This window comes from Vigna umbellata, chromosome 1, assembly GCF_029865625.1.
Source record: "Vigna umbellata cultivar VRB3 chromosome 1, Vumbellata_1.0, whole genome shotgun sequence".
NCBI lineage: Eukaryota > Viridiplantae > Streptophyta > Magnoliopsida > Fabales > Fabaceae > Vigna > Vigna umbellata.
This window is the reverse complement of record NC_142165.1, coordinates 55,742,637-55,753,035: the sequence shown is the minus strand read 5'-3', so window position 1 is coordinate 55,753,035 and position 10,399 is coordinate 55,742,637. Positions and strand designations below refer to the sequence as shown.

The following is a 10,399-nucleotide window of genomic DNA, read 5'->3' as shown; positions in this document are numbered from 1 at the left end:
AAGATTTTAGAGTAAGTGAATCAGCCTATCGGATTCTACGATGCAAAATGTGTTTGTTTGATGGAAATATTGTTGAAAGTGTTAATTTGGAAACTCTCCCCATAATCACTTGCACTTGCGATAATAATATAAAAGATCTTGAAATTTAATAGATTTACACTACTAACTTGAAAGTATAAAGCCTAAAAATACAATGTTATTGTAGTCCTCCATAAATCTAAATGATACATTTTTTATAATATATAATTTTTGTTTTGTTTTTTCCAAAAAAAATGTATAAAATACAGAAATATAACCTTATGTTTGATCTATATTCTATTTGACACGTTTTTCATTACTTCTCAAACCTTTAACTAGTGCTATCCTCTAATAAAGTATAACATGCTATTACTGTAGGCGAATATATCATTATAAACACAAAAAACAAGAGTAAGTTTGTGCATTTAGAAAGGAAAAGAATTATAAACACTTTAAAATAATTCAAACAAGCCATCATTCACAAAACAAAACTTCATTCAATCATCTACGTTATATAAGCAAAATCATGATAATTACATTTAGAGGGTTTGTGCATAGAATATGACATAAAGATATACTTTGTCACAAGGATATCGATATAACATTTTGACTTATAAAATTATAGTTTTATCAACCTAAATTCTATATGACTTGGTTAGTTCATCTGTGTTCGTTGAAAAAAATTTACATTCGAACCAATTCCTTGTTATAGGAACCTTTATCCACTCTCATGACTAAATATTTTATATTTTATGTGAGTTGAAATACTTATCATAATCAGGATAATCTCATTATGAGCCCTTACTCATTACGCCTAACACAAGAATGAATTGCTTTCACCATTGAAAGCTATTCTACATTCACCATCTCATTACCACTCATTTTCATCTCATTTAACATTAACCACCACGAACATTCTTTCATATATATATATATATATATATATATATATATATATATATATATATATATATATATATGCATATGTCTAATAACTCATTCAACATTAAACATTACAAACATTAATTTACATATATACATCTTATTCGTAAAAAACATTACTAAGATAGTAAGCACAATTGTAAGAAATTAGGCAAAGAATAACATATGTCTATGATCTATCCACAAACTTCTAATCAAAGATCTCAACGATCAAAGTAAAGATACATATGTCTGTGATCAATTGTCAAAATTTCAATTTGATTCAACGGTTAATGAAATAGAAATATCTTTTTTCTCGAAATGGCTAAGAATAGGGAACATAAGCTCATCTAGCTATAGGTAAGATCACCCAACGAGAAAACCTTCCTTGTTTCTCTACCAAACTCAATTTTGGCACTCACCTAACGAGAGGGTGGTTCACCCAACTGGTTTGCATAACACATAACTCATGACAAACTAATGAATCTATTTCCTAAGCTTTAAAGGAATTTTTTCTCCATTCTCATAGATAAAAACCAAAGTTACCAAGTCAAAAATGAATTATACGATATTAATTGAACTAAACTTGCCAATCCCCAAAACACTTACAATACCAAACCCTCAATCACACAATTCAAATTTAATCAAAATATCAGTTCAACACCATACGAATTCACATTCTTAAACCAACCAATTAAAAATATCACACATCAAGGTTACACGGTAGTTCAAATGAGTGACAAATATACATACTCTTTTAGGTTTCAAATGGTGTTTTTTTTTTTACTTTTCAGAAATCACAACAAATCCTAACTTGTCAAATACATCAATTGAAATCAATCATGTCCAATTTACCAATCATTGTGACCAACCAACAATTCATGCATTCATAACTCGAATAACACGATCAATTTAGCCAAACACAACATGCAAGGTTTCAATCAACCAATTCACATTATATAACAAATTCAATTCAAATCATAATTTTATCACATTTATATATCAAGACACAACAAATGTTTAAATAACTTATAACTTCCCTTACTTGTTATAAAACACTACCAAGGTCATTGACTCTAAACGCTCCTAATAATTGAGATAAGCAAAATCTGCACAAAGAAGATGCATATCAAGGATTCAATCATACTAATAATCCTAATTGAATGGAGTTTCATCAATGACCCCAAACCTCACGTGAAATCTAATTCACACTACATGCATATCAAAACCCAAATGACTCTAAAGGGAGAAAAAGAAAAACTTACTCTATTCAACAATTTAATCGAATAGAAAGGTAAGTCTCAACATTAAAAGTCCTACCATGCTTTTCGATCTTCAAAGTAGAGAGAAAGTAAATTTGAGAGAAATTCTGTTTGTATAAAGATAATGATATTTATACGAATAAACTCTATTTAACTAATTTCTATTTTAATAAACTCTAATGATAAAATAATCGTGTGTGTGTGTGTGTATATATATATATATATATATATATATATATATATATATATATATATATATATATATATATATATATATAAGGGGTTTGCTAACGCGCGTATGCCTGTTTTTCAGTTGGTACATTTTAGCAATGTGTACCGGATTTTAGTAGACAAAAATACCCTTATATATCATGGATTCTAAGTTTTAAGGTTAAGGGTATTTTAATAATTTTCATTCTCAAAACTTAAAAAAAAAAAAAAGAAACCCCCCAAACCCTTACTCACCTCTCTCATTCCTCTCAATCCTTTCTCTTTCATCTCTCTCACTCCAACCTTTTCCTCTGTCATCCCTACTGTAGCCCCAATTGAAAAAATCAGAAACACTTAAGATCAGTAAGGCGAAATTTACTGAAATATAATCCTTGTTAGATCGTCCATTTTGTACCAACGGTGTCTTTTGAGTATACCGAATCAGTATAGCTATCCTTCTTCTAACAGAGCAATGAAATTTCACAATCAGTGTAAAAATTTAGTACTAGATTTTTTTCGTCTTTTTTCATTGATTGTCTCTATGTAGTCAAAAATTCGATAGAAAATTTTGCAAAGTTTGGGTATATAAAAATTTTTTTGATATTCAATTTTTATAGTAATAGTATAAAATGAAGGTTCTTAACATTTCAGATTATTAGTTTTGGATTAGAAACTAAAGATCCATTCAAATCGGAATATGAGCCTTTAAACAATTTGTCTTTCTAAAGAGTTGAGTCATTGACATATTCACCTTGAGGCAAAGGTTCATTCAAGATCTCTTCAATTTCACCATCTTCACTAATTTCTCTAATTTCATCATCTGTATATGTTGAATCATCATCTCTAAAAAAACCCATTATAAAATTAGATAAGACAAAAGTTATAAAATAAAAACTCATTATAAAATCATTTTCTTTAAGAAATTGTTTAACAACAAGTATTTCTGATTTTTTCCAGGTCAATTACCAATTCCTTTATGCTTGTGAAAATTGGATAAAATTAGATAAGACAAAAATTTGTAAGATTGTTTAACGGCAAGTGTTTCTGATTTTTTCAATTGGGGCTACAGTAGGGTATTTCTGATTTTTTCAATTGGGGCTACAGTAGGGATGAAAGATTGGAGTGAGAAAGATGAAAGAGGAAGGGTTGACAGGAATGAGAGAGGTGAGTAAGGGTTTGAGGGTTTCTTTTTTTTTTTTAGTTTTGAGAATGAAAATTATTAAAATACCCTTAACCTTAGAACTTAGAATCCATGGTATATAAGGATATTTTTGTCTACTAAAACGCGGTACACATTGCTAAAATGTACCAACTGAAAAACAGGCGTACGCGCGTTAGCAAACCCCATATATATATATATATATATATATATATATATATATATATATATATACACACACCTTATTATTAGTGTTGGTTTAATAGAGTTTTTAACATGTTAGGAATCAAATCCATATTTTTTAATAGATTTCTACACAGCCTCAATTCAAGATACTAAACAAAATTGAATTAAACTCATGGTTTAACACACAAAAGAGGATTAAAATTTTGCTTTGATTTATTATAATTTATTGATGAACTGGGATACACAAAAGATATCGAAAATAGGACAAAACAAAAATAAGAAAGGAAACACTGTTACACTGAAAGCCAAGTTTTAGATAAAGAAAGAAAGTCTAACATATGTAATTAAGAACGTTGGTAATAATCTAAGCATTGGCCAAAAGGTAAGCCTCAATGACCTTGAAAAGAGCATCACTCTTGGCTTTACCAGCTTTGAGCTCATCTTCATTGGGAGGAGCATCTCCTTTGCTGTGATAGTTTATCCTCAGCTTTACGACAGAGCCTCCGTTGGGGCCATCACTCAGTATGGTGTCGATGGTGATCTTCTCTGCAGTGTCTGGCAAGGCAGCACCTCCAACTATGCTGTAGCTGTATCCCAACTTAGCCTCGTCTATTCCTTCTATTTTGTGCAACACAAACTTTGTCTCTCCATCTGCTCATTCGTATACCAGATTCACATTAATCACTTAATTTTATAACAGAAAATGTAAAGAAAATGAAGAAAGAGAGTACCCTCAAGGAAAGAGATCTTCTTGATGGTTCCGGGGCCACCGTTGCCCTCAACGATTTCAACACTCTTGAAGGAATCAACAGCCTTTGGGACGATGTTGTCGGCGTCTTTCACAAGAGCCTTGTAAAGGATAGCAGGAGCCACGGGAGAAGTGGTTTCATCCTCGAATGTGAAAACAGCCATGGATTCTAAATGAGATAACAAAACGAAAGAGAATATAAAATAGGAGAATAGAAGGAGATGTTTGCTGTGTGAGTTTAGCAGAAGAGAAACCTCTATTTATAAGAACAATGATGTTACTATGTTTGTTTCTATGAATAACTCATAACACACTAAAGTGTGAAGCTTCTGACTCCTGATACAAGATTATTAGACTATTCATCTTTGCTTACCCAGATTATTTTCTCTCTAAAAATAAACAATCTTCTTAGAATAGTATGTCATCCAGCATTATTCTTTCTTACTTTTATATTTTCTAGTATTTGTCAAATATTCCGATTGGAACCTTTCAAATTCAAAGAAGATAAGTTGTGTACACGTCAATCTTGAGTTCAACGATGGCGACCGTTTGCTGTAGGTGTGGTAATAGAGAATTTCAGAGGGAACTACGTTAGTTCTCTCTCTGTGCTTTTCGGTTTCCCACAATTTTATATTTAAAAACATTACATTGTTATAATTATTATTTTAGTTTATGGTTTACGTAAAGTGAGCTTTCGAGACACTTAAATTTTAGAAAAGAAGATTTGAATAGAGTTTAAAAACTTGTATGGAAATAAGTGTTAGAGTGTTTGCAAAATAATGTTGAACACTTAAAAAGATATTTTTAAGTGTTTAGAAAGTTTTTTAAAACAAAAGTACGGAGAAGACAATTTTTTTATGGTTCATTCGAAACTCAGTCTTATGTCTAGTTTTCTTTAAGTACTCTTATGAGATTTCACTAATCTTTAAAAGAAAGATTATGAATGAGTTTGTCCACTCTTGGTTTTACAAATTAATCAAATTGGTTAGATGAGTTTTACTACTCTTGGTTTATATTAGCCTAACTATATAAATTGTTTATCTCCACTTAGTTAAAACATGTATTTTAATTCACTTTTGAATATACAAAATAACAAGTATTTTTGGAATATTTTTCAATATAAAAAAAATCTAAAAACTTGTAATAAAACTTTTCCTTCTCAAAGATAAAGTGTAGTTGATGTAAGCATAAGAGAATGTTGACAACATAAGAACAACAATAAATCTTGATTCTTGTCTTTTTTTTTTCTCTTTATGCAATTCTTTTTATATAGACTTCTTCGAAAAAGATCCGTTATTGAGAGCATTTACTTTCTCGTAGATGTGTAGCCTTTTGTTACTAGGTGAGATGCTATGTTGCTTCTTATAGAGACAAATGTGTTGCTTGTACAGATGCGTCAGACAAAAGGCATTAGGAAAATTACCAGAATATCTTCCTATTTTCTAACGTTCATATATATGATCCAATGTAGAACTTTTGAATAATTATTTTTTAGTTCACTCCAAACTGAGTTATATCCAATTATTCCTTAAGCACTCTTAAGGGGTTTAACTAATCTTTAAAAAATTATGAATGAGTATGTCCACTTTTAGTTTTACAAACTAACCCAATTGGTTTACAAGATTATGAATGAGTTTTTCTTCAAGCTTTGTAACATACACTTTTCTACCGTCATGTGATATGAGCACCTACTGTCAAAGTATCGTCACAGAGGTTTCTTTTATGTTGTCAGGCAAGTCTACAAGAGTAATAATTTTATTTTTAGGTACCCATCTTGTATTGAGTCTTATTTTGTTAGTTCTTTGCATCTTTTTGTTGACTGAAGTTGATGCATCACTAGAGATTTTCTCATTAGTTTTAACAAATTTAACAAATTTAGATTTAAGCATATAATGAGTGTTTGCCTTTAAATCCTAGGCCTTTTTTTTATCATATAGATGTTTGCAACCTTTAATTAAGAGACTTAAACACTCATTTCCTTTGAACGTTTTGTTAACACCTTAAACAAGGTGTCGTTTTCACATTGAAGGGGTTCAATGTGTTTAGCATCTTCTCAAGCTTTTTTTTTTTTCTGAAAACAAAATTTTAACTTGTCGTTTGGACTCAATTAGCTTCCTCTCTAGGTCGCTATTTTTTAAACTCAAAGAATTTACATTGTCCTTAAACGTTGTGAAGTCCGTTTTCAAAGCTTCGTTTTCTTTAAAACATTTTCTATATTGCTTTCTTAAACTTTTGAAAGCATATAACATTTTTGAAAAATTCGACAACAACTCATTATATGTTTGAATTATAGAGTATAGTTCAAAAAAGTATACCACTTCGTTAGAGTCGTTTGATAAATATTCAATGTTGTCTGCCATGAGGCATACATTTGCTTCTTCTTCCTCTTTATCAGACTTGGACGAGTCCAAGTCTTCCCAGGTACCCATGAGTACTTTTTTTCTCCCATTTGGGGAAGATTGTTTTCTTTTTTTACTTTTTCAAGTCAGGCACTCGGACCTGAAATGTCCGAGTTTGTTGTAATCATAACATGCCATTGACTTTTCCTTTCGTTTATCTTTCTGATAACTTTTAGAGGTTGACCCGATGCATCTGCCTCTGAAAGGAGTATTCTTCTTGTTCCTCTAAATTGAGTGGATCTTTCTAGAGATGAACGATAATTCATCTTCTTCTTCTTCCAAGGAGTCCTCTTCAGCATTTGACTCCTTAGAAGGTTCTTGGTAGGAGTTCTTCTTAACGGTCTTTGGGCTTTCAGGGTAATGCTTTTCTCCTTCCTCAACATTTTGTCTTGTTGTAATTCTAGCACGTGCACTTTTAGAATGACAATGAGCTCTTTGAGGCTTAAGCCATCGAGATTCTTGGAGGTTCTTAGGGTTGTCACCAACAATCTCTAGTGTTTAAAGAGGCTGCGTAAGATTTTATTAATATGATCAAAATTATCATATGACTTACCTAAGGAGGGCTTTGAATAAAGTTTAAATTTTTTTCACAAATAAGTGTTAGACCCGTAAGGGTTATACATTCTACAAGTAGTGTTGAACACTTAAAAGATTCTTGTAATCGCTTAGAAAAACTTTTTAAAGAGAAAGCAAGGAGAATAATTTTTTTTTATATTAATTCACTCCAAAATGAGCTTTAAACTGAGCTACATCCAGTTCCTTTAAACACTAAGAGTTTTAGTTATCTTTAAAAAATTACAAACGAGTTTGATCACTCTTGGTTTTACAAACTAACCCAACTAGTTGGGCGAGTTTCACTACTCCTGGTTTACACTAGTCCAATTAAATAGATCATTTAACTCCACTGAGTTGAACCAAGAAATATTTTAATTCACTTCTGAATATACAAAGTAACGTAATATTTTTTGAAATAATAGAATAGATTATTACTCTCTTAGAAAGAATATATTTTTCAATACAAATAAGATATGAAAACTTGTAATAAAATTTTTCTTTTTCAAAGATAAAGTCTAGATGATGTAACCAAGATATAAGCGTACGTAAGAGCAATAATAAATCTTAGTTATTTTTTATTTTTCTCTTCATGCAATCCTCTTTATGTAGAGTTCTGCGAAAAAAGATATGTTATTTAGATCATTGAGTTTCTCGTAGCTGTGGAGCATTTTGGTACAAGGTCAGATGTTATGTTGTTCCTTTTAGAGATAATTGTGCTGCTTGTACGCATGTCTCAGATAGAAGGAATTTGGGAAACATTCTCAAAATATTTTTCTATTTCTTAACGTTCTTGGAACTTTTGAATAAAGCTATCTACTTTAATGATATACACAAAAAAAAGTACAACACAACCCACAATGGAGTACAATACAACAAACAATGGAGTATTATATTGTACATGTATTAAAAACGTTAAACGTTTTTAAGCGTTTAAGCATGTTACGTGTACTAGCCTTTAGGCATAGTATGATTGAGTAACATTTAACATTTAGGATAACGTTTACACATATAGCGTTTAAGGCATTTATCATAGACTCTTCATTTGATATATGCTATTTCATTAGACAGTTATGTTAAACTTCAAAACAATGTTTATTTAAACAATCATAACAACTTTTAGTTTTAAATTGTTTTGGTAATTAAATATTTAATATATAAATAATATATTAATTTTTATTGTGATTTTTGGTGGAGATAATATAATTTCATTCTTATACAATTGAAATAATAGTTTTCAGTTTTTATGTGTTTTTAAATTGATAGTTAGAGGACAAAAACAACAATGAATTTAATTTCCACGATATTCTTTTACAAAAATCATATTAACAAGTCGTTATTCAAAAAGATAAAAAATCATAATCTTATTAATATATATATATATATATATATATATATATATATATATTAATTAAAAATCTATATATTATTTTGAAGAGAAAAAAACAAATTCTCTCATTCAAGAAAAATTAAAAGATAAATGTTAATAAATCTTTTAGGATATTGGGTAAAAATAAAAAAAAAATAGTATGAAAATAAAACGTCTTTCAATAATTTTTATTATGTTTCTATATGATTAGCAGTAGTTTTGTTTTTAATTTCTTGACCAGCATCATTAGGCATTGGTTAATAAGATCTGAAATAAAAACATACCTGAATCAAATTTTTATAAACTTGTTTACTTTTAATTTCTACTTTTTGGTTCTTCACTAGGGTCAAATAAAAGGTTAATAGGAAACTATTCATGTACATACAGACTGGGGTGCTTTTTTTAGACGCCTTCTAGACGCGCTTTTTTCTTTTGAAAATAATGTTTCTTAGATGTTGTTGGAGAAATTCAACTTTCAGTTTTTAATAACCAGTTACTCATTACAGAAAGTGTTCAATATTTATACTAAATAGTTTAATTTTTTGTAAACAGATATTGCTTTTCTAATTTTATACAGTACATAATTTTACTAAATATTTTTTTATTTTAAATTAATATTCTAAAAGAACCGTTTAATAATTCTAAAAATTCATTCCTCATATTTTTTAAATAAATATATTTTTTACTATCAATTTTCCTATGGCTTTGTTAATCTAATTTTTAGTACGCATTTACAAATGATGTCATGATTTTTTAATCAGTCGTATATGATTTTGATGGTACGATAGAATTTTTATTATTTAAAAAAATCACCATTAATATTTATAAATTTTTACGTAATGATTTCATTAAATATATAAACGATTAATTAATGTATCAAATTATAATAAAGCATAAAATCATTATTTCAAACATTTTAACGATAAAAATCAGTTTAGTCCTTTTATAAAGGCAGAAAATTATAATTATTCCTAAATGAAATTTATGATTCAAAATTATTTATTATAAATCGAAACATTTGTTTATTTAAAGTGCAGACTAAAATAAGATTCATTTAATATAAAAAATTATTAATTCCTGAATATACAATGCACATGCAGTCGCCAGGGTTGAACTTGATGTGTCTGCCATTTAATCTGTTTATTAATTTCTTTTTGGAGGAAACTTCTTCTTTGAATTTGAATGATTCAACGTCACAGAACTTGACAAAAAAATAAAATCAATCTTATTTAATATTAAATAAAGAAAAATAGATTGAAAAATATTTCACAGATTATACAAGAGGAAAAAATGTTAAAAAAATACAAAATTACTGAAATAGGGGAAAGACAGAGAGCATGAAAAATTAGGAGAGAAATCATAATTTTGTTATTTCTGAAGTATGTGCAAACATAAAGATTTAGGTTGTTTAAAAGAAATATCATCTCATGATGACTTATGACTTAAGATTAAAGTAGTTCATAGAAAAATTGCTGTAAAGAATGAAAAGAGACCATAATCTATATTAAACTATAATGAGTTGGTTGAAGCAGTGAGTGCTATTATTGCTTCCTTATAAATAAATGCCATTCCTCT

General features: G+C 28.9%; 1 protein-coding gene across 1 annotated transcript; it reads right to left on the bottom strand.

The window, feature by feature from the left end:
• Window positions 1-3,946: 3,946 nt before the first annotated feature.
• Window positions 3,947-4,744, bottom strand: LOC124847425 (pathogenesis-related protein 2-like). The gene is made up of 2 exons (XM_047324916.2): window positions 4,488-4,744; window positions 3,947-4,407 (listed from the first exon to the last, which is right to left on the bottom strand). The coding sequence occupies exons 1-2, from the start codon at window positions 4,666-4,668 to the stop codon at window positions 4,121-4,123; spliced, it is 468 nt and encodes a 155-aa protein (XP_047180872.2). The 5' UTR covers window positions 4,669-4,744; the 3' UTR covers window positions 3,947-4,120.
• Window positions 4,745-10,399: the final 5,655 nt, after the last annotated feature.

What these genes read in the sequence shown, in the direction of transcription:
- LOC124847425 (XM_047324916.2), bottom strand. Translation starts at nt 4,668, where the DNA reads ATGGCTGTTTTCACATTCGAGGATGAAACCACTTCTCCCGTGGCTCCT. An exon ending in GAAGATCTCTTTCCTTGAGG is followed by an intron (nt 4,408 to 4,487) that starts GTACTCTCTTTC and finishes ACGAATGAGCAG; the next exon opens with ATGGAGAGACAAAGTTTGTG.